The 24,172-nt window shown below is 53.0% G+C and overlaps 1 protein-coding gene across 1 annotated transcript in view; it reads right to left on the bottom strand.

The window, feature by feature from the left end:
* Positions 1-9,941: 9,941 nt before the first annotated feature.
* Positions 9,942-24,172, bottom strand: part of arhgap40 (Rho GTPase activating protein 40) — a 15,150-nt gene continuing 919 nt past the window's right edge. Inside the window, exons 2-15 of the mRNA XM_084705276.1 lie at positions 19,199-19,383; positions 18,540-18,787; positions 17,505-17,574; positions 16,891-17,033; positions 16,435-16,600; positions 16,213-16,304; positions 15,708-15,785; positions 15,387-15,546; positions 14,903-14,985; positions 14,219-14,425; positions 13,420-13,560; positions 12,386-12,537; positions 12,133-12,188; positions 9,942-11,579 (exon numbers count right to left, since the gene is read on the bottom strand). Of these exons, the coding sequence (XP_084561402.1) occupies positions 11,473-11,579; positions 12,133-12,188; positions 12,386-12,537; positions 13,420-13,560; positions 14,219-14,425; positions 14,903-14,985; positions 15,387-15,546; positions 15,708-15,785; positions 16,213-16,304; positions 16,435-16,600; positions 16,891-17,033; positions 17,505-17,574; positions 18,540-18,787; positions 19,199-19,383 (1,888 nt within the window). The 3' untranslated portion in view covers positions 9,942-11,472. The remainder of the gene's footprint in view (positions 11,580-12,132; positions 12,189-12,385; positions 12,538-13,419; positions 13,561-14,218; positions 14,426-14,902; positions 14,986-15,386; positions 15,547-15,707; positions 15,786-16,212; positions 16,305-16,434; positions 16,601-16,890; positions 17,034-17,504; positions 17,575-18,539; positions 18,788-19,198; positions 19,384-24,172) is intronic.

The following is a 24,172-nucleotide window of genomic DNA, read 5'->3' as shown; positions in this document are numbered from 1 at the left end:
GAGGTTCAGATTAAAGTAATCACATCTCAGCTACCTGGAAGTAGCGCGGCCAGGGTTAAGGTTGACAAACCAAGGACGCCGCCATGAGGCCCCAGCCCACGTGACGCACGCACTCATCCAGCGACCTGCTGGGGGAACCCCTTAAACACTTCAACGCTACAATCTCAGGGGAAAAAAGGAATATCTACACAAAAGGCCACAGCAAGTGAAGCCACCAGGGGCGTTTTATATCCCTCTATCAAGATGATGAGAGATGACCTCGACAAGTTACTGCCTCGTTTGAAACAGCCATCACAAGGAGGAGGTGACTGTTTGAGTGTGTGTTTGTAAGTCTGTGTGTGTGTTTGTGAGTGTTTGTGAGTAGGTAGGTAGGTACTTAATTCATCCCAAAGACAAATTGCGGAAGTGTGTGTCAGAGTGCTGGTGTGTGAGCCTCTGTGTGTGTGTGTGTGTGTGTGTGTGTGGTGCGGCAGAGCAATAAGCACAGCGATCTGTATCACGCCACTGCAACAACATGTGGAGATGAACAATGAATAATATGAAACAGCATATCTGACTTCTCTCTCCCTCCCTGCCTTCCCCTTTCCTCCACCCCCTCCCCTCTCCCTCCCTGCCTTCCCTTTCCCCCCCCCCCTCCCCTCTCCCTCCCTCTCCCCTTCATCTCTCTTCTCTCCCTCCCTCTTTCTTCTCCTTCCCTTTCTTCTTCCTCCCCTCTCTTCTCCATCTCTCTCACCTACCTCTCCCTCCTCTCTCCTCTCCTCCCTCAACCTGATCTGCATCCTCCTCCACCTTAGTCTCAAAGTGGTTCCCTCAATCTGAAATGAGCCCATGTAGAACCTGGAGGGGTAGTAGAACCTCATCCGAACCCTTCAAGAACCGAAATCAGGTTTCCAGTTAGAACCATTCAATTACTCAAACGTTCTAGCTGGAACCTACTCTGGGACCAATAATAATAATAATAATATGATTAATAATAATAATAAAATATGTTTTTTGAGTCTTTGAGAAGGATCTCTTCTATGTTGTGCCTTAATCTCTCCACATAATCATTGATAACACTCACCCTTTAGTTTCCACGTGAGAGACTAGCAGACAGCAGCCGGCTCCCTCCTTCCTCCGTCTGTGTGCTGAATGCAAGGCCGCTGTCAGAGGCACCCCTTCAGCACTGCCTCCATGTCCTCTCAAGCTATTAAACCTTCTGCCTCTCCAGTCCTTTCACATCAACCTCCCAGCTCCCCTCTCCTCCTCCTCCCCTCTTTTTGTCTCCCTCCCTCCTTCCTCCCCTCTCTCCCCCTCCCTCCCCTCTCTCCCCCTCCCTCCCCTCCCTCCCTCCTTCCTCCCCTCTCTCCCCCTCCTCCCCTCTCTCCCTCCCTCCTCCCCTCTCTCGCCCTCCCTCCCCTCTCTCCCCCTCCCTCCCCTCTCTCCCCCTCCCTCCCCTCCCTCCTCCCCTCTCTCCCCCTCCCTCCCCTCTCTCCCCCTCCCTCCCCTCCCTCCTCCCCTCTCTCGCCCTCCCTCCCCTCTCTCCCCCTCCCTCCCCTCTCTCCCCCTCCCTCCCCTCCCTCCTCCCCTCTCTCGCCCTCCCTCCCCTCTCTCCCCCTCCCTCCCCTCTCTCCCCCTCCCTCCCCTCCCTCCTCCCCTCTCTCGCCCTCCCTCCCCTCCCTCCTCCCCTCCCTCCCCTCTCTCGCCCTCCCTCCCCTCTCTCTCTCCAGCATTAGATGGGTTATCCCGGTCTCTTGTATCTGCTGTTACAGCTGCACTTCATTACATCAATGAAAAGAGGGGAGATTAATAGTAACCCTCCCCCCCACCAACTATCTCCCTCTTCCACTCCCTGTCTCGTTCTCTCTCTCTTTCATTCCACCACTGACTCTCTCTCCCTTTTCCTGTCTCTGTCTTTCTCTCCCCCCACTTCTTTCTTTCTTTCTTTCTTTCTGTCTTTCTGTCTTTCTGTCTTTCTCTCTCTCTCTCTCTCTCTCTCTCTCTCTCTCTCTCTCTCTCTCTCTCTCTCTCTCTCTCTCTCTCTCTCTCTCTCTCTCTCTCTCTCTCTCTCTCTCTCTCTCTCTCTCTCTCTCTCTCTCTCTCTCTCTCTCTCTCTCTCTCTTTGTCTCTCTCTGTGTCTCTCTCCATCTCTCTCTCTGTGTCTCTCTCCGATCAATTCTTCCACAGCTGCTGCCATTGAAGGATGAAATCTCGACAAAAAAAACTCCCTTGAATGAACTCAACAGTGGTTCAGCTGGAACATCGTCAAACGGGTTTGATTCAAAATAACCAGATGATCGCAGGCTCCTCCCGTCTGTGTGCCCTCGTCCAACTTCACCAGTCCCTCCACGAAACAACCTGTTGTTTCTTTGAACTTCATCTGAACTTTGAACACCACTTTCGAAAGCTAATTTACTGTGAGGTAACACGCTGACTTTGAAACTGGCCGCTGTGTAACTTCACAACCACTGACAAGCGGAGGGAGCTCCTCGTGTGAACGACCCTCGACGGAGAGAGCGTTGAACAGTCAACAAAACAGGTGCCGGCAATTATTGTGTGGCCCACTCATCGGCATACTCACTCTCCAGATCATTCAGAGGGCAGAAAACTGAGGATTTGTTGATGAATATTGATTCATGGTTAAGATATGAGAAATAGATGTAGCACAGGCTGAATCTGAATCTGATAGACAGATGTAGAATCCGTAGAATGCCAGTGAAGAGGGCGTTTTCAGTCTAGAAGGTGTTCTATCTCTCTCTCTCTCTCTCTCTCTCTCTCTCTCTCTCTCTCTCTCTCTCTCTCTCTCTCTCTCTCTCTCTCTCTCTCTCTCTCTCTCTCTCTCTCTCTCTCTCTCTCTCTCTCTCTCTCTCTCTCTCTCTCTCTCTCAGTCTTTGTCTCCCCCTTCTCTCCTTCTCTCTTTGTGTTTCTTATCTGTCTTTCCCTCACTCTCTCCTCTATCTTTCTCTCTTTGCTGTCTCCCTCTCCGTCTCTCTGTTTCTCAGTTTGAATCTGTCTCTCTCTCTTTCTCCCCCCCATGTCCCCCCACCCCCATGTCCCCCCCCCCCCCCCCTACACACACACTCCTTCTCTCTGTTCGTCTCAGCTTGTGTTGTTGGATAGGAAGGCTGCAGGCTGGTCAGAGTCTGGGGAGGTGTGTGTAAATGACAGCCAGGCTGAGTAAACAGCATGGCAGGGCAGCAGAGAGACCCAACCCTGGATATCTCACCACACCTGCTACAGTGTACCTCTTACAGCATCTTTTGATTCCTGTGTTTGGACTGTCTTCTGAAGAAACGGACACACCGCCAGAATAAAGCACAGAATAGAGACCGAAATAGAAATCTGAATAGAGACCACGTCAAACCACAGCAGGGATATCAGAAATGTTGGTTATATTTTTACGTTTTTTTTTCTTCTTTTAAAGATGTGTTATATATTTTTTCTCAAACTGTGGCAACATTTTCCTTCCTCAGCTTCGACACAAAGAGAAGCTGAATGCTTTCTACTTTTCTAGAGAGATAATTTAGGCGGCGGCTAATTCCTGTTATTACTGAAATGGCCTCAAATTGGTTGCCATGGTTATCTTTTTAGCTTAGTGCCTCAGTGGCAGACCTGGAAAGAGATGGTGTGTGTGAGTGTGTGTGTGTCTAGGGGGGGCACTGTGTGTGTGTGCGTGTGTGTGTGGGGGGGAGGTAACTGTGTGTGTGTGTGTGGGGGGGTTACTGTGTGTGTATGTGTGTGTGTGTGTGTGGGGAGGATACTGTGTGTGTGGATGATGGGCGATAGTGGCTGAGTGGGTATTTGATGGGGGTAGTGGGTATGGGGGTGTGTGTGTGTGGTAGCAATGACTGTGTTGTAGTGGGATTGACAGAGAGGGAGAGAGAAAGAAAGTGTGAGTGAGGGAGAGAGGGAGGGGGAGGAGGTGAGAGGGAGGGTGAGCGAGAGAAGGGAAGAAAAAGATGAAGAGAGAGAGATAGAGAGAGAGAGAGAGAGAGAGGAGGGAGGGAGGGAGAGAGAGAGAGAGAGAGAGAGAGAGAGAGAGAGAGAGAGAGAGAGAGAGAGAGAGAGAGAGAGAGAGAGAGAGAGAGAGAAAGTAGAGAAGAGAAAGAGAGAGGGAGGGCTGGAAGGCAGTGACCTGATAATAGTAAATCTGTCCACAGGCCATATTCCCAGATAGTTGCCATGGTCACAATAATTGGGAGTGCGAGAGTAGGGCAGAGAAGTAAGAGGAGGAGGAGGAAAGGGGGGGAGGAGGAGGAGTAGAGAAGCTGTAGCAGGGGACAACCTGTCTGGATGGCGAGAGATGGAGGAAGAAAAAGAGAGATGACTGGATGCAACAGCGCCCCCTGGCAGTGAAGAAAGATACTGCTGGGGCAGAGTCTGGTGTGTGTGTGTAGGGAGGGGGAGGGAGGGAGGGCAGACAGAGATGGAAAGAGAGGAAGAGAGAGAGAGTGTTTGAGTGTGTTTGTGAGTGTGTCTGGGGTGAATGCGTGTGTCTCAGTCGCAAAAACAGCTGACTGGAGTGAGCTGTCAACACATCATCATATGACATCATGAGTGACCTCACCCAGGGAATCCTACTGTCCCTGCAGCCTGACCTCCCCCTCCCTCCCTCCCTCCCTCCCTCCCTCCCTCCCTCCCTCCCTCCCTCCCTCCCTCCCTCCCTCCCTCCCTCCCTCCCTCCCTCCCTCCCTCCCTCCCTCCCTCCCTCCCTCCCTCCCTCCCTCCCTCCCTCCCTCCCTCCCTCCCTCCCTCCCTCCCTCCCTCCCTCCCTCCCTCCCTCCCTGTGTGTGTGTGTGGTCGTGCGTCCACTCAAAGAAGGGAGGCTCAGTCTGTCACCACCATTCCTTCTCTGCAGCGAGGATCCCCCATGGTCACCCTCCCTCCCCCACGCCCCCCTCCCCCACGCCCCCCTCCCCCACGCCCCCCTCCCCCACACTGCCGCCCGTCCCTGGGCTCCCAGGATGCATTGCGACTGTGTCTGTGACTCCAGATAAGCTTTTGCTGCTGCTGTGACCTCTATTTCACACACACACGCACGCACACACACGCACACACACACACGCCTGGACACACACACAAACACACGCAGACTTTCTCCATACAAAGACATGTCAGTATTATGTTGACACAAACACACACCCAACACACACACACATACACACCCAACACACACACACACACTCAACACACACACACACACTCTTCATGTGAAAGCCCCCGGGAGAGAGTGTCTAGTACGACATGACAGACTCCTGGAAAACACACAGACACACATACTGGAGACTGCACACACACACACACACACACACAGACTCACTCAAACACACAGACACATGCACAGATACACACAAACACACACCTAATGCATACATACACATAAACTGGAGACAGACAAACACACACACAATCAAACACACACACCAGATACACACAAACACGCACACTGACAAATAAAGCAGAGTTTTTTCTCACACTAACCCCAACACTGTCAGCATGGTTGCTGTCAGATTCCAGTGAAACGCCTGTAACCCTAACCCTGTGATTCCCTCTCAGCTACTTAAATCATCCTGATGTCATTTAAACAAGATAGGGGCTCCTTTTAGCATATCTGCTCTCCTGTTGATAAAGAGTCTTTTCATCTCAGCCTGTAATTATGTGTTACATTAATGGGGCTTTTTATATGGAAATGTCATTTGGGCAACATCCAGGTTTCCTGCATATTGAATGTGTATTCATATCCCGTATTTTTAATCAAATGTTTTTCCTTAAAAAAGGAAAAATAGATATTTGAATATCTGTGAAGTTCCTTTGAGCGTGCGGTTGTATTTCCTGCAGTGGATCTAGATGGGGGAGACACCAGTGTGTGTGTGTGTGTGTGTGTGTGTGTCACAGTGTGTGTGTGTGTGTGTGTGAGTGTGTCTGAGTGAGTGTGCCAGGAGATAGCTCTTTCTTCATTACACGCTTCATTTGTTTAAATGCTAATTGATTCTGCAGGAGGCAGAGAGATGGATGAAGAGAGAGAGACAGAGAGACTGAGAGGGAGATGGAGAGAGAGAGATAGACAGGCAGAGAGACAGAGAGACTGAGAGGGAGATGGAGAGAGAGAGACAGACAGAGAGACAGAGAGGGAGATGGAGAGAGAGAGACAGACAGAGAGACAGAGAGACTGAGAGGGAGATGGGGGGAGAGAGACAGACAGAGAGACAGAGAGAGCGATGGAGAGAGACCGATGGAGAGAGAAATAGAGAGAGCGATGGAGAGAGAGAGAGAGAGAGAATGAGAGAGAGAGAGATAGCCAAGACAGGCTCAGGTGAACCTAGACTGGGTGGGGAGGGACGAACATGCTGTTGTGGCTGTCTGCTCTCCCTGAGTGTGTGTTGATATGGTGGGTGTGTGTTGATATGGTGAGTGTGTGTTGATATGGTGAGTGTGTGTTGATGTGGTGAGTGTGTGTTGATATGGTGAGTGTGTGTTGATATGGTGAGTGTGTGTTGATATGGTGAGTGTGTGTTGATATGGTGAGTGTGTGTTGATATGGTGAGTGTGTGTTGATGTGGTGAGTGTGTGTTGATATGGTGAGTGTGTGTTGATATGGTGAGTGTGTGTTGATGTGGTGAGTGTGTGTTGATGTGGTGAGTGTGTGTTGATATGGTGAGTGTGTGTTGATATGGTGAGTGTGTGTTGATATGGTGAGTGTGTGTTGATGTGGTGAGTGTGTGTTGATGTGGTGAGTGTGTGTTGATATGGTGAGTGTGTGTTGATATGGTGAGTGTGTGTTGATGTGGTGAGTGTGTGTTGATGTGGTGAGTGTGTGTTGATATGGTGAGTGTGTGTTGATATGGTGAGTGTGTGTTGATGTGGTGAGTGTGTGTTGATGTGGTGTGTGTGTGTGAATTGACATGACTGAGTATGACAAGCGTGAGACGAACAGGTAAAGAAGCATGCATTACCGGCATGGAGAATAAAACACACACACACACACACACAGAAGCAGAATGAAGGCAGTTGGCGTGATGACAAGGACAACCCAGAGAGCAGACTGCCAAATGATCCGTACCACGTTGCTAGGAAACGCCAGGGCTGGATTCTACAGATAAACGCTTGAATTCCAACCCCTGGCTGGGCACTGAGCGAGAGAGAGAAGAGGGAAGAGGAGGAGGAGGAGAAGGGGGATTAGGGAGCAGGTGGGAGGAGGTATGATGGAGTCACATGATCACCAAAATATTCTCTATTGAATCACCTCCTCCTCCTCCCTCCCTCTCTCCTCACTTCTCTCCCTTTCCTTCCTCCTCCTCCCCCTCCTACCTCCTCTCTCCTCCCCTTGCCTTTGAAATCCGACAGCTCTGTGTCTCCTCCATTCAGTAAACGTGCCCACTTCCTGTCCTGAGGACACAGACAGGAAGTCGAGGCCTCAGGGAGAGATGAAACGGCAACACTCGCGTCCAGAAGCATCCTCCACTTCCTCCTCTTCACCAACCAACAACATCATAAAGAGAACAATATCTGAACATACCATCATCGGTTCTGTTTCTCTCCTTGTCACCTGCCTCTCTGTCCCACAACCCTGTAATGTGTCATTGTGGAGGCTAACAGTGTGAGTGTGATAGTACCAGCTCGTTCTGACAGAAGGGAGGGCAACGGCCTTGCCAGCCTATCCCAGAATGCATCAGCCAACACAAAGAAGAGGTCCGTTTCCTGTGCGGAGGGCAGCGAGTGAGAGGGAGACAGACGACCGTGATTAGCCGCGAATAGAAGGCGGGGACGTGTGATTGGCTGAGAGGCCCGGGGGGTGATGCTCTTCCCCAGCCTGCTCATACAAAGATGCTGATTACCATTCATCCTCTGATTACTGCCATTTAGACACAGGCCCACTGACTGGCAGGCTGGGAGGGTGACAGAGAGAGAGGAAGGGGGAGGGAGGGAGGGAGGGGGGGGGGGGTTGGGGGAGGGAGGGTGAAGGAGAGAGAGGGGGGAGAGGGAAGGGAGAGAATGACAGTGTGATAGAGAGAGAGAGAGGGGGAGAGAGAGAGGAGAGTGATAATTACAGTGCAAGAGAGGGGGAGAGAGATAATGACAGTGAGAGACAGGTAGAGACAGAATGACAGTGAGAGAGAGAGGGAAAGGGAGAGTGGAGGAGAGAGATTGACAGTAAGAGAGAGGGAAAGAGAGAGAGAGATAACAGTGAGAGACAGAGGGAGAGAGACATTGTAAATCTTTGAATAATTACAGTTGATGATCCAGTTAAGATTGTTTTTCAGGACCTGATGTGTAGATTAATTAAGCAGCACAGGGCACACAGGTAGTGTAAGGTTAATCAATCAGTTGATTAACCTGGTGGAAAACCATTATTCTGTTATAGATTTCCTCTTTGCTGTGAGTGTGGTGTGTTTGTGTGTTTGTGTGTGAGTGTGTCTGCAGTGAATACATGAACACAAGTCCCCTGTGCATACAGAAACCAAAGCCACAGTACACATCTCTGGGAATACATGATCATCATAAGGAATACCATGACAGCATGACCATGAACACTCAACCATCATCAACATATTATCGCCCCCGGGTGTGCGTGTGTGTGAGGTCAGTATGTGTGTATGGTACAAGTGTGTGTGGGGGGAGTGTGTGTGTGAGGTCAGTATGTGTGTATGGTACATGTGTGTGTGAGGTGTGTGTGTGTGGAGGGAGCCCTCCACACGTGTGCTAGCAGCCCTCCAGGGTGACCCAGTTCTGGGTAGTAAGCAGGGTCGGCCTGGTCTTTGTCCCTGGCCACTGAGCTGTGTCTGGAACTGTGTGACAGCTGAGTCAGGCCTGGGTAATGAAGCTCAAGACCCCACTCACACCCCAGCCCCAACACACACACACACACACACCCCAGCCCCAACACACACACACACACACACACCCCAGCCCCAACACACACACACACACACACCCCAGCCCCAACACACACACACTCAAACAAAAGCCCCCTCCAAACCCACCCCCACATCACAGAGCAGCAGTTTGTATCCCTCATTTATCACCTTCCTCCTCTTCCTCCTCCTCACCTTTTACCTCCTCCTCTTACTCCTCCTCTTCTTCCTCCTCACCCTTTACCTCCTGTTCTTCCTCCTCCAGCGCAGGCATTATGGTCTCTCAGTCCTCTATCCTCAGTCAGAGGGAGAGAAAGAGAGGGAGAGAGGGAGAGACAGAGAGGGAGAGAGGGAGAGAGGGAGAGAGAGGGACAGAGGAAGCAAGAAGGAGAGAGAGGGAGAGAGGGAGAGAGGGGCAGAGGGAAGGAGAGAGAGGGGGACAGGGAGAGAGGGGGAGAGGGAAGGAGAGAGAGGGGGAGAGGGAGAGGGAAGGAGAGAGATGGGGACAGGGAGAGAGGGGGAGAGGGAAGGAGAGAGAGGGGGAGAGGGAGAGGGAAGGAGAGAGAGGGGGAGAGGGAAGGAGAGAGATGGGGACAGGGAGAGAGGGGGAGAGGGAAGGAGAGAGAGGGGGAGAGGGAGAGGGAAGGAGAGAGAGGGGGAGAGGGAGGCCATGATGGATGCAGCATCATTATCCAGGCTCCGTGTCAAGCTACCGAAATGGCACCTACGGGGGCGGCCAGGGCGTTACCGGCCTGTTTTCAGGAAGCTAGCACTAAGGAATCCAGCTAGCGATAGAGACCAGATAGCAGGAGATTAGCCCAGCTAGCAGCTAGCAGGAGATTAGCCCAGCTAGTAGCTAGCAGGAGATTAGCCCAGCTAGCATCGAGCCATAAATTAGCCCAGCTAGTAGCACATAGCTAGCTGCTCCCAGGACACAGGAGTACTGGCAAGTACAGAGATGGCAAAAGTACACACATCCTTCACTCAAGTATAAGTACGGATACTCATGTTTAAAAATAATCGGGTAAAAATTGAAGTACTGTGTACACTTTTTCCACTCAAGTTAAAGTAAAGAAGTGTGGGCTCTGTCATATACTCAAAGAAAATATATTTTTGCAACCTTTCAAAACTTTTTTTCGAAATGTGATTTTCAAAACCTTTTTCTAAACCTTCTCACAAAACCCTTTAAAAAAATATTTTTTCACCCTTTTGAAACGGCAACTAGCGCTCTGTAACACGACAACTAGCGCTCTGTAACACGACAACTAGCGCTCGGTAACACGACAACTAGCGCTCGGTAACACAGCAACAAGCGCTCGGTAACACAGCAACAACAGGACGACGAAGATCCAGAAACCTGGTTGGATGTTTTCATTTGATGTCATGGTTACAGAGAGAAAATACAAAAAGAAGGTATGCAGAGAGTTGATGAATGATGGATGAAATGAAACAAGGTAATACACTCAATAGAGAAAAGAGAGAAGGAAAATTTTCGGAAGAAAAAGCTATGGATGAGAGCACATCCGTCGGTTCACGTTACTACATTCTGTAATTCTAGAATCAGCCTAAGAACATTCATGTTTTACAGACATCTTCATCATCATCATCATCATCATTATAATCACTGACATCATAAATACCACATCCATTGACAGCATCAATACTTGTAATACTCAATACAAACGACAACAAAAAGAAATCGCATTGAAAAATGCTTTTAAAAACAGAAGTGTGGAAGTCCAGCTTCATTCCGTCTTTTCAGCCGCCAGAGAGAGAGAGAGAGAGAGAGAGAGAGAGAGAGAGAGAGGAGAGAGGAGAGAGGAGAGAGAGACATAAAGAGAGAGAGTGAGAGAGAGAGACAGAGAGAGAGAGAGAGAGAGAGAGAGAGAGAGAGAGAGAGAGAGAGAGAGAAGTAGAGTCCTTCCAGACCCCTAGACCTCCACATCCCCAGTTCATTCGGTCCCCAAGGCCTCTGACCTCCAGTCCTCCTGAGCTTCAGGGGCTGCTAGCCTGTCAGGGAGCCCAGGGCAGGGCAGGGGGTCGCTGGGGAGCCCAGCTTAGTTCATCTGGTCCCTCTGATAAAGATTCAGAGATGTGAGGCAGAGGGGAACCACACATACACACGCGAGCACACACACAAACATGCCAACACACTGCCATTCCTTTGTGATCTTAATGTCTGAACAGATGGGAATGGAGAGAAAAAAAACAGAGGGAGAGATGGATAGAGGAACAGAGGGAGGGAGAGAGAGAGGAGAGATAGATGGATAGTGGTGGTTGCAGCCAGAGGTGCTCTCCATCTCCAGCTGTTCTCGTTGCAGCTGAGCACCCGCAAGTCAAGCCTGGCTGATTGGCCAGAAGGCTTTACATGCCTCCCCTCCTATTGACCGGCAGGGGGAGTCACGTGACCAATGCGGCAGCAGACCCCCACAGAGGCCAGGGAGAGTGGGGGGAGGGAAGAGAGGAGGTGATGTCAGCAGTGTCTCACATCGCTCTTCTCATCCCCAACTTGTCTCCTCTTTCTCCATCCACTTCTCCACTGCATTCCTCTGTATCTCTTCTTCTCTCTTCTTCCCCTCTCCCCTCTGGTCCCCTCTCCTCTCCCCTGGACTGGCAGGCCTCGTCCCTGGGCTGGCCAGCTCTACAGCCCCCGGCTGGATCCAGGCTTCAGCTTGATCACCCACTCTCCTCCCGGGTTGTTGTTGAACAGGTCCAAGAGATGGGTGTCCGGGTCCAGACAGTGCTCACCTACAGCACACACACACACACACACACACAAACGAGGCTGTGAGTTACGTGACTACGAGTGTGTGTGTGAGAGAGAGAGGGAGAGAGAGAGAGAGGGGGGGGGAGGGAGAGAGACAAAGAGAGACAACAGGGAGAGAGAGAGAGAGAGAGAGAGAGAGAGAGAGAGAGAGAGAGAGAGAGAGAGAGAGAGAGAGAGAGAGAGAAGAGAGAGAGGGAGAGAGTAGGTCGAGCTATTGCATTTGTATGTGTGTATGTCGTGTATGTGTGTATGTATGCGTGTCTGTCGGTGCGTGTGTATGTATGTGTGTCTGTCGGTGCGTGTGTGTGTATATGTGTCTGTCGGTGCGTGTGTGTGTATGCGTGTGGTTGAGAGACTGATTTGTCTGCTCTGATTAAGTGCAGATGCAGTGCGAGGGCCCTGGCTACGTGGCTGGTTGCGTAAGACCTCGCCAGCCTCATCAGTCCAATCAACAGAAAGACACGCAAATGTCAGAATCACTCCCATGTCTAGGAGCTCAGAGATCGTCTAGTCTGGTCTGGGAGCTGCACCTACCTATGTTTCCTCCCACTTCGTAGATGGCACAGTCTGGATAGAACACAGATCCATTTCTGTGGTAGGACACAAACAAGACATGTTAATCAATCGCCTGAAATAAGATGAGGTGGTTTGGATTTCAATTTGATGCTGTTGATTATATGTGTCGGTCCGTGTGTGTACAGTATATGTGTACAGTGTGTATGTAAAGTGTGTGTGTACAGTGTGTGTATGTGTACAGTATGTGTGTGTGTGTGTGTGTGACAGGTACCTCCTCAGCAGCCCCTTGCTGTTGTCAGCGCTGGAGAGGAACTGCTGGTGGAACTGGGCCAGCAGGTCAGAAGCTAAGCAGCTCACAGTGACCCTGACCTGCATGCTGCTCCTCGGAAGATCCCCCACCTGGACCCTCACCGTCTGACACGGCTGGGGGGGGGAGGGGGAGGAGGGGGAGGAGGGGGGAGGAGGGGGGAGAGGGGGGAGGAGGAGAGGGGGAGAGGGGGGAGGAGGAGAGGGGGAGGAGGATGAGGGGAGGAGAGGGGGGGGGAGGGGGGGAGGAGGGGGGAGGAGGGGGGGGGGGGGGGGAGGAGAGGGGGAGGAGGGGGGGGGGAGGGGGAGGAGGGGGAGGAGGGGGGAGGAGGAGAGGGGGAGAAGGGGGGAGGAGGAGAGGGGGAGGAGGGGGGGGGAGGAGGGGGGGGAGGGGGGGGGGCGGAGGAGGAGAGGGGAGGAGGGGGGGTGAGGAGGGGGGGAGGAGGGGGGGAGGAGGGGGGGGAAGAGGGGGGGAAGAGGAGAGGGGGAGGAGGAGAGGTCAGTAGGTCCAAACAAAATCACCTTTTTCATTACACTCACCCACCGGCGAGGGTCTCACACACACACACACTCACCCCTCCACACACACATGCACTCACCCCTCCAAACACACACACTCACACACTCACCCCTCCACACACACACACACACTCACCCCTCCACACACACACACACACTCTCACCCCTCCACACACACACACACACACACACACACTCTCACCCCTCCACACACACACACACACACACCCTCTCACCCCTCCACACACACCCTCTCACCCCTCCACACACACTCACCCCTCCACACACACACCCCCTCTCACCCCTCCACACACACTCACCCCTCCACACACACACACCCTCTCACCCCTCCACACACACTCACCCCTCCACACACACACACCCTCTCACCCCTCCACACACACTCACCCCTCCACACACACACCCCCTCTCACCCCTCCACACACACACCCTCTCACCCCTCCACACACAACCTCTCACCTCAGAGGAGTTCTTGTCAGGTTTGTCCCGGCTGTCGGTACTGATTTTCTTCAGCAGGTTCTTGATGCGCCGGTCATAGAACTGGTACCTGCGGCTGCTGTCGTTCAGCCTCCTCACCTGGGTCAGCAGGAAGTTGGGGATCTGCAGACACACGGCCGCACACCGTCACCCTCACCTCAGCGCTGGTCACCATGGTTACTACTTAGCAGGGGGTATTTACATTCACCGTCTAATGTCGTCTAATCTTATATAAGTAAGAGGAGAGAATAACCACATAATCTGGAAAGCACGACCGCACTCTATATAGTCTACATATATATGCTATATATATAACCGTATCACTCAAATCAAATGTATTTGTATAGCCCTTTTTACAAGCAATGTCACAGAGGGCTTCACATATACCCATAGTACTCCAGTACTACGTATGGTCTAGTAGTTATTTCACTACTCTGGTCTAGATCTATCTGTGCTCCACTCCTCTGGTCTGGATCTATCTGTGCTCCACTCCTCTGGTCTGGATCTATCTGTGCTCCACTCCTCTGGTCTAGATCTATCTGTGCTCCACTCCTCTGGTCTGGATCTATCTGTGCTCCACTCCTCTGGTCTGGATCTATCTGTGCTCCACTCCTCTGGTCTGGATCTATCTGTGCTCCACTCCTCTGGTCTGGATCTATCTGTGCTCCACTCCTCTGGTCTGGATCTATCTGTGCTCCACTCCTCTGGTCTGGATCTATTACTCGGTGCTCCACTCCTCTAGTCTGGCTCCAGCAGCCCAGTTGACGTCCTAGGTGCTGACCGTCCAGAGCAGGTCCTGGTAGCGGATCAGGAGCCTCATGATGTCGGCTGCCCTCTCCGCCTGGCCCTTCTCCGCCCCCTCCGTCAGCCGACTGGGCACCGCCTTGTGGAGGAAGAAGTTGGGGGCCATGATGGTGGCCACCGCCCAGAGGTTCATCCTGTTCCTCTTCTCCCTGGAGACGACCTTGCTGAGGAACTCCAGCAGAGCCTGGGGGGAAGGAGGGAGGGGGTAAGGAGGGAAGGGGTGGAGGGAGGGAGGGAGGGAGGGGAGAAGAGAGGAGGAGGAGGGAAGGAGGGAGGGGAGGAGAGGAGGAGGGAGGGGGAGGAGGAAGAGGGGGGGGAGAAAGGGGGGTGGAATCGGAATAGAACACACCTTTGCGTCAACCTCTAAATGATGGTACAGACAAACGACCGTTCCCCTGGAGACACATAGTACAATTTCAAAGACAAGTTCAAATCCAGCAAGTGATGAAACCAACTGACTACATTAATTTAGTCTAACTTGACGTAACGTGTTCAACCAACATGGAGGTTTCTGTTTCCAGAAGTAGGTAGCATGAGTCGATTATATAACTACCTCGCACACCACCACCCCCCCCCCACACACACACACAGACACACACACACACACACAGACAAAGACACACACACACAGACACACACAGTTGGCTGCAGTGTGTGGTACCTTCAGGGTGTTCCTGTTGGGCTCAGGCAGTAGCAGGATTAGCAGGTTCAGCATGTGCAGCTTCTGCTTCAGGTCAGGGATGTCTGGGGGAACAAAACAAACATACACTTAAGGTGAACACATATAATGGGCGATCATGCATACACCCACACACACGTGTGTGTGTACACAGGCATGCACACACACACACACACTCATTTCCGTTGCTTATGGCTGAAAATGATGCGATCTCCTGAGATGAATGGTTGGGTGACAGGCTGGCGTGCTGTCTGGTTAATGTCTGACCAGCACAGTCACACAGTCATCCATCACTCCTCGCGTCTCCCAGCATGGGCAGAGCTCAGTGGGAGAGAGAGAGCTGGACTGCAGATGAAGGTCACAGGTTCAAATCCCCCTCTGAACTACACGTCATGTCTGCTAAATGAGTGGAATTTCATGGGACACACAACTAAAGACACACACACACACACACACAGCGGCTCACCCTTCACAGCGCTGAAGGTGTTGAGGTGTTCGGCGGTCAGCAGGGGGGAGGGGAGCTCCCGGATGAACTTCTTGAGGAGCGCGGCGGCGTCGTTAGGACTCACCTCCTCCCAGCTCACCTGGCGACAGTAGAAGCTCCTCTCCAGGCTCTGCTGGAGCAGCTGGGGAACAGGCGAGGACAGGTGGTTAAACCAGGCGGGCAGCAACAGTCAGTCAGACTGCTGAGAATGTCTTGTGTGTGTGTTAGTGCTTCGGGAAGGGTGTGGTCTTGAGGAGGAGAAAGGTGGGTGTTGGGTTATAACCGTGTGGGAGAGGAAGGTACCTTAATTCTGGACTGAGACCCAGGGACTCTCAGGATGCCCTCTGAGTCCACGCCTCTCTTCTCCAGGAAGGAGAGCAGCTGCAAAGAGGGAGGGAGGGAAGGAGGGAAGGAGGGAAGGAGGGAAGGAGGGAAGGAGGGAAGGAGAGAAGGAGGGAGGGAAGGAAGGAGGGAGGGAGAGAGGGAAGGAGGGAAGGAGGGAGAGAGGGAGGGAGGGAGAGAGAGGGAGGAAGAATTGTAAAGAGAATATATTTTGAGCGATGCCAGATGGAGCGCTCCTGCCCCTAGTGGTTGTACTGGGTCACTGCAGGTGTAATTCTGGGCGTGGTGCAAGATTCCTCAGATAATACAGCACACATGACAATGTGTACTGTTTAGAACAGTATGTTTCTCTATGCACTTTCACACAATGACATTTGTTTGTGTGTGTACATGTGTACATGTGTATATGTATACATATGTGTGTGTGTGTCTGAGTGCGCATTAGTGTGTGTGTGTGGGTCCTTACTGCCTGCAGGATCAGGGGGATGGTGGTTGTGGGTTTGATCTTCTGGTCGTGCTCCAGCAGGGAGGCGAGGGGAACCCCGAAGAGAGGGCTCTCTGTCACAGCACACACAGGACATGCTTTAGCATAGCATAGCACCATTAGCTATCCCACATACAGGGCACAGATTAGCATCATAGTGTTGTGTAGCATAGCATAGCATAGCATAGCATAGCATAGTCAGACCTGGTATCTTCCTCTTGCTGGTCTTGTGTCTCTTGGTGTCCAGCCCCAGCAGGTCACACAGTGCTGTCATATCTATCAGAGCCAGCTGACGAACCTTCTTCATGTCCGGGATGGACAGATCCTGGACCCGTGTCACGCCCAGACGACTGTGGGGACTGGTCACTCTCTGGGGAGGAAGATGGAGAGGACAGAGGATTGGAGGAGTTAGGAGAGGAGGAGTTAGGAGAGAGGAGAGGGGAGGGAGGGAGAAGGAGAGGGAGAGAGAGGGGATGGAGAGTAGAGTAGAGTAGAGTAGAGGAGAGGAGAGGAGAGGAGAGGGGAGGGAGGGAGAAGAGAGGAGAGGGAGAGGAGATGGAGACGGAGAGGGAGAGGGGAGAGAGAGGAGAGAGAGGAGAGAGAGGAGAGAGAGAGGAAAGGGAGACGGAGAGGGAGAGGGGAGAGAGGAGAGGGACTCACTGGCAGGGTTCCATCCTCTCTCCGCGCTGTGATGGTGTTCTGGGGCAGTTTGGCTTGTTTGAGGAAGAGGACGGCCTGTTCACAGTAGGCCACGTCAGTGATGAAGATCTCCTCTCTGGGCGTCACACATCCACTCTGCTTCTCTGGGATCCCAGACACACACACACAAACAGACACAAACAGACACACGCACACGCACACTGCTGGTTAATACCGGTGATCTAGCTCATCTGTGAGTCTCTGTGTGAGTCTCCATTTCTATCTTTAATATATTTATTGATCTATTTCATCTGTAAGAGAAGCTGTGTAGCTCTGACCCGCCCAGGGTAGCATGCCCCCCCCCCCCCCCCAAGGCCATTACATCCAATCGGTTAGCAGGGATAAGCTGATAAGGGTCGGGAGCTAACCAATTAGATCTGACCCCAGATCAGGTCCTGTCATCTCTGATCTGGGATCTCGATCTGACCACAGATCTCCTCTAGATCTCCAGGCTGACATGGTTGTCTCCTCTGCAGATCACTGGTTGCATCTACATACTAGACTGCTATCCTTGCAGTACCCGAGAATACAGACAGACACACAGAGAGACAGACAGGCAGACAGACAGGTTATACCTGTTAGAGATGTTTTGGTGAGAGCGTCCATGCTGTCCTGGATAGAGTCCTGCCGCTCTGGCAGAGAGGTCTGTGAACACACAACCACACAACTGAAACGCCGCCATGAAAGGAGAAAGGAGGAGCGAAGGGAGGGGAGAGGAGGAGGAGGGAGGAGAGGAGTGACGGGAGGTAGGGAGGGAGGAGAGGAGGAGGGAGGGGAGGGAGGACAGGAGGAGGGAAAGAGGAGAGGAGGGAGGGGAGGGAGGAGAGGAGAGGAGGAGGGAGGGGAGAGAGGGAGGAGAGGAGGAGGGAGGGGAGGGAGGGGAGGGAGGGGAGGGAGAGGGCGGGGAGGGGCTGAGGAGGAGGGAGGAGAGGAGGAGCGAGGGGAGGGAGGAGAGGAGGAGGGAGGGGAGGGAGGAGAGGAGGAGGGAGGGGAGGGAAGGGAAGGGAAGGGAGGGAGGAGAGGAGGAGGGAGGGGAGGAGGAGGGAGGGGAGGGAGGGAGGGAGAGAAGGGGGAGGGGAGGGAGGAGAGGGAGGAGAGGAGAAGGGAGGGGAGGGGAGGGAGGGGAAGAGTAGGGAGGAGGGAGGGGAAGAGTAGGGAGGAGGGCAAGAAGAAAGGAGCCTGGCTCCTGAGGGAGGTGATAGAATCAGAGACATGGCATCAGGGATGTCACAGCAGAGCGGACAAGCTCAGAGCACAAAGCATGACCTTTAGCTGGGCTGTACCTTCACTGTGACAGGTCAGAGCTGGCCTCTGCAGGGCAGGCAGGGAGGCAGGGAGGGAGGGAGGGAGGGAGGCAGGCAGGGAGGCAGGCAGGGAGGCAGGGAGGCAGGGAGGCAAGGAGGCAGGGAGGCAGGGAGGCAGGGAGGCAGGGAGGTAGGGAGGCAGGGAGGCAGGGAGGGAGGGACGAAAGGAAGGGAAGAAGGCAGGAAGGATAGAAGAGCGGAGCGAGGTACAGAGACTAGGTTTAAAGGGGGTGGAGAAGGCAAGAGAAAGACAGAAAAGACAGAGGGAGAGTTGTGGTGTTCTGTCTCAATTCGCGGGGTCGTTACCTGGGTGATCGGGGAGTCAAACACTTCTCTGACGTCCCTGGGAGGGGGCTTGTTCCTCTTGCGGAGGGACAGCGTGTAGGAGTCCAGCCTGCGCTGCACGGTGGCTGCCTGGGTCCTGGTCAGGGTGGACAACAGGATGCTGCTGTGAGCTTCCGGTCCTACTTCCTGTCTGCCAGCTTCCTGTTGGCCCTCGCTGATCAGGGTGGACAGACCTGCATCCTGCAGCCACTGCTCCTCCTGGTCTCCCTCTGGAAACACACACGCACACACAAACACACGCACACACACACACACACAAACACACACACACACGCACACAAACACACACACACATAAACAGTCAAGAGTTACACATTATTATGAAACAATCTGATTCCTTAACTTTCTCTTTCTGTTCCTCCTCTATCCTGAGTGTCTGCTACTGTAGACCTACCCCACTACTTCCTGTAGACCTACCCCACTACTTCCTGTAGACCTACCCCACTACTTCCTGTAGACCTACCCCACTACTTCCTGTAAACCTACCCCACTAGTTCCTGTAGGCTTACCCTGCTACTTCCAGTGGAACTTGCAGCTACTTCCTGTGCAACTCGCAGCTACTTCCTGTGCAACTCGCAGCTACTTCCTGTGCAACTCGCAGCTACTTCCTGTGGCCGTACCTTCAGAGTGGCGGGAGTCTCTCCGGGCGCTGGCCGGTTCGCTGCAGCTGAGCTGGCGGATGTTCTCCACCTCGCTCCAGAAGGAGTCCACACACACCTGGTCAGGCTGCCCCCCACACTGCTCTGCTGCCTGGTCCTGAGAGCCCAGCCAGGACCCCACACTCATCTCGGAGGAACTGGGGCTTCTGCTCTCACACACACACACACAGGGAGAGAATACACCGTGAGGAGGGAGGAAAAGTGCAGTGATATTCACAGAGAGGGAGAGACAAAGTCGGAAGGATGGAGTGGTGGGGGAGAGAGAGAGAAAGATTGAAGGAGAGGGAGGAAGAGAGAGAGATCAATAGCAAGAGAGAGAGAGAGCTAGAGGGAGAGGGAGGGAAAGAAGTAGAGAGGTAGAGAGAGAGGTATAGAGAGAGAGTGAGAGAGGGAGAGAGAGAAAGGAAGAGAGAGAGACAGAGAGAGAGAGAGAGAGAGAGAGAGAGAGAGAGAGAGAGAGAGAGAGAGAGCGAGAGCACGTGGGTCTGTCCATTGTTCTAAAACAAAAGGTGTCCTAAAGGCATTTCTCCATCCTCACCACTAGATGTCACTGTGACACAATCCCCTTCCTTAACAATCATATTCCTTCACTAGCGCATTGTATTATAGTCCCAAACAACAAAGATCACATTCTACTCAGACAGGAAGTTTTAGCTGCGCTGCACACTATGAAGTGCTTAAGAAGTTATTGTGGCACTGGAGCTGAGATGTTATCGTGGTGGCATTGTGCCTGGTTGCTGAGAGGAGGTCGCTTTGCACAAAGCCTGGCAAATAAGACGGTTTCTTGACTGCCAAAATACCAATGGCATCCACTCATTTTTTGCTGCATTGTCATCACACCCCATCATGAGCACATCCTGTCGTTCCAGAACACCTGCTAGGCAAACACATGTCTGACATACCTCAGTTCCCCAATCACTACATCTGACTGTGCGTGCCTGAGTGTGTGTGTGAATGCATGCTTACCTGTGTGTGTGTGTGTGTGTGTGTGTGAGAGTGTGTAGATGTGTGTGTAGGCATGTGTGTGTGTCTCCCTCATGCTTTACCATATTAGCTCCTTCATGTTCCAGGTCACTAAGCCTCACCATCGATACTGCTTCCTGCCCTGGGACATGCTCAACTGGTTCGGCAGCCCACCAACACACATACACACTCACACACGTACTCACACACACACTTTAACCTGCTGGATTCTCCCACACCTCCTCTGCCTGTTCGCCTCACCCCTCTAATGAATCTGTCCCTGAGGAACGCGCCGGGAGACAAATCAAACGTCCCTTGAAAATGTCCCAATCTGTCAAGTACCTGGTCTGTGTACCTGTGCCGGGTCAGAGAGCTACAGAACAAAGCAGGGCGACGGCGGTGCTGTCGACAGGTGGCTCAGGCGATCAGGGTGGATCCAGGTAACCCCGGGAAACACACCTGGACCTCAGGAGACCCCTTTGATCCAGGACCAGAAGATCCAGGCACACACACATGCTAACACAAACACACACGCCCGCATGCACACACCATTTAGCCTGGTCCAGAACAGCTGTGAATAGCTAGTCTACCCCAGCACAAATCAGTCGAGTTAGCCTGGGCTAGCACAACTCAACCTGCCAGAGCCAGGTCCCCAAACGTACCTGGCAGAGCTGGTGCCAGCGTGTGCTTGCTTGCTGCGTCGTCTGCTCAGAGGGCTGAGGTTGAACCTGGTCCGCAGCCTGAGAAGCCTGGGAGGGGACAGTCTGCTGGCCCTCTGCTCCCCCCCGCCCCCCCCCATCCCCTCTCCCCGCTGAGACGCCACGAGCTCGAGCTCCTGCACTCCCCTCACACACACACACACTCTCCCCTCACACACACACTCCCCTCACACACACACACACACACACACTCTCCCCTCACACACACACACACACACACACACACACACACACACACACACACACACACACACTCCCCTCAGACACACACACACACACACTCTCCCCTCACACACACACACACACACACACACACACACTCCCCTCAGACACACACACACACACTCCCCTCACACACACACTCACTCCCCTCTCACACATACACACACACACACTCTCCCCTCACACACACACACACACTCCCCTCAGACACACACACACACACACACTCCCCTCACACACACACACTCTCCCCTCACACACACACACACTCTCCCCTCACACACACACACACTCTCCCCTCACACACACACACACACACACTAATTCAGACGCCTAACGGGTTTCGGGGAGTTCTGCAGTGTGCTCTCCGGGTCCAGGCTAGTTTAATGGCTGCTCTTTAACCTTAGTCCAGTCCAGAGTAAGCATGTGTCTCCTTGTCTCTGTGGTCCCTGTCCCTGTGTCTTCTCACCCAGACTAAATCTTACAGCAACATGTGGTTGAGTAGTGCAATCCTGTGCATGTCCTCGATCCGCGCAGTCTAGAACAGCTCTGGTGTGTGTGTGTGTAGGACTGGGTGTGTGTGTGTGCGTGAGATAGGCGATAGCCACGCCTCCTCTTCTTATTCACTCCTAGCCCCGCCCTCTGAGAACACACCTTTACCAGTCCTCCTACACACACACACTCACACACACCTGCTCCTTCACCTTTCTCATACCCCAAATGACACGGTATGAGAAACACTTTCACTGAAACAGAATACGGAAATGTAGCTCTCCCTAACCAGGGTTGGGTCTAACCATGATAGGTTAGTGGAGAGTCCTGATCTGAATGCTGTGAAGAAAGTGACACGGTGTTGTTTGAGAGAACCAGAATGTCGTTGATCAACTTAAGATCTTTCCTTGTTTCCAATTTAAGACTAACACATGCACACACTCACACCTGCACACCAATGCAGACATACACACACACACACACACGCACAATCACACCCACACATGTTGCCATGCACACAACATCTCTTCTCTCTTCTCCTCATTCACTCAAAGTGTTTCTGTGCGCGTGCGTGTGCGTGTGTGTGTGTATGACAACTCATTCGAAAACAGCAGAGGAAAAACAGCAGTCTGACACTGAAGCCAGATGAGAACTAACAGGTCAGCAGCTTACATTCCTTCCCCACTCTCACCTCTGCTACTGTACCGTCACACACACACCCACCAGCCTGGACACACACACACACCAGCCTGGACACACACACACACCAGCCTGGACACACACACCCACCAGCCTGGACACACACACACACCAGCCTGGACACACACACACACCAGCCTGGACACACACACCCACCAGCCTGGACACACACACACACCAGCCTGGACACACACACACACCAGCCTGGACACACACACCCACCAGCCTGGACACACACACACACCAGCCTGGACACACACACACACCAGCCTGGACACACACACCCACCAGCCTGGAGACACACACACACCAGCCTGGACACACACACCCACCAGCCTGGACACACACACACACCAGCCTGGACACACCCACACCAGCCTGGACACACACACACACCAGCCTGGACACACACACCCACCAGCCTGGACACACACACACACCAGCCTGGACACACACACCTACCAGCCTGGACACACACCCACCAGCCTGGACACACACCTACCAGCCTGGACACACACACCCACCAGCCTGGACACACACACCCACCAGCCTGGACACACACACACACCAGCCTGGACACACACACACACCAGCCTGGACACACACACCCACCAGCCTGGAGACACACACACACCAGCCTGGACACACACACCCACCAGCCTGGACACACACACACACCAGCCTGGACACACACACACACCAGCCTGGACACACACACACCAGCCTGGACACACACCCACACCAGCCTGGACACACACACACACCAGCCTGGACACACACACCCACCAGCCTGGACACACACACACACCAGCCTGGACACACACACCTACCAGCCTGGACACACACCTACCAGCCTGGACACACACACACACCAGCCTGGACACACACACCCACCAGCCTGGACACACACACACCAGCCTGGACACACACCAGCCTGGACACACACACCCACCAGCCTGGACACACACACCCACCAGCCTGGAGACACACACACACCAGCCTGGACACACACACACACCAGCCTGGACACACACACCAGCCTGGACACACACACCTACCAGCCTGGACACACACACCTACCAGCCTGGAGACACACACCCACCAGCCTGGAGACACACACACACCAGCCTGGACACACACACCAGCCTGGACACACACACCTACCAGCCTGGACACACACACACACCAGCCTGGAGACACACACCTACCAGCCTGGAGACACACACACACCAGCCTGGACACATGTGCGTGCACACACACAGAAGAATGAGGAACGAGAGTGACTTTTTGGACGTCATGGCTCGCCCTAAATGGAAACACAGCCTAGATATATATAAACATGCCCTCCCCCTTCACCTACCCCAACACCTCCACCTCCCCTCTCCACTTCCTCTATACCCCCCCCCCCCCCCCCAGTACAGATAGACTACAGCAAACTCGATACAGAACACGAGATGTTCATCAGTCGTTCTATTACCATTCTGTAGATAGGACAATACAAAACTGGTATTTCTCTCCCCCTCCAACTCAAGACAATGCAAAAACAGGATCCATCTTGCCTCTGTTGTCTTGCAGACCAACACACATGTAGCCCCAGAGCACTCTGCCAGCGACAAGGAAACTACCGTGATCAGTGAACACATCTCCACTCTCAACCCCACACAGGTTACACACTCCATCTCTCTCCATCTCTCTCCACCTCCACGCTCAATCCTCTCAGGTCAAAGTTCACAGCTCCTGTAGTCATGCCGACCTGCCATAGCTCCAGATGGAGAGAGGACAGAGATGGAGAGAGATGGAGAAGAGAAGGGTGGATAGGAGGAGAGATAGAGAGAGGTGC

Source organism: Hypomesus nipponensis, chromosome 9 (assembly GCF_054491055.1).
Source record: "Hypomesus nipponensis isolate SF chromosome 9, ASM5449105v1, whole genome shotgun sequence".
NCBI classification, from domain to species: domain Eukaryota; kingdom Metazoa; phylum Chordata; class Actinopteri; order Osmeriformes; family Osmeridae; genus Hypomesus; species Hypomesus nipponensis.
This window is presented reverse-complemented; position numbering and strand designations above follow the sequence as displayed.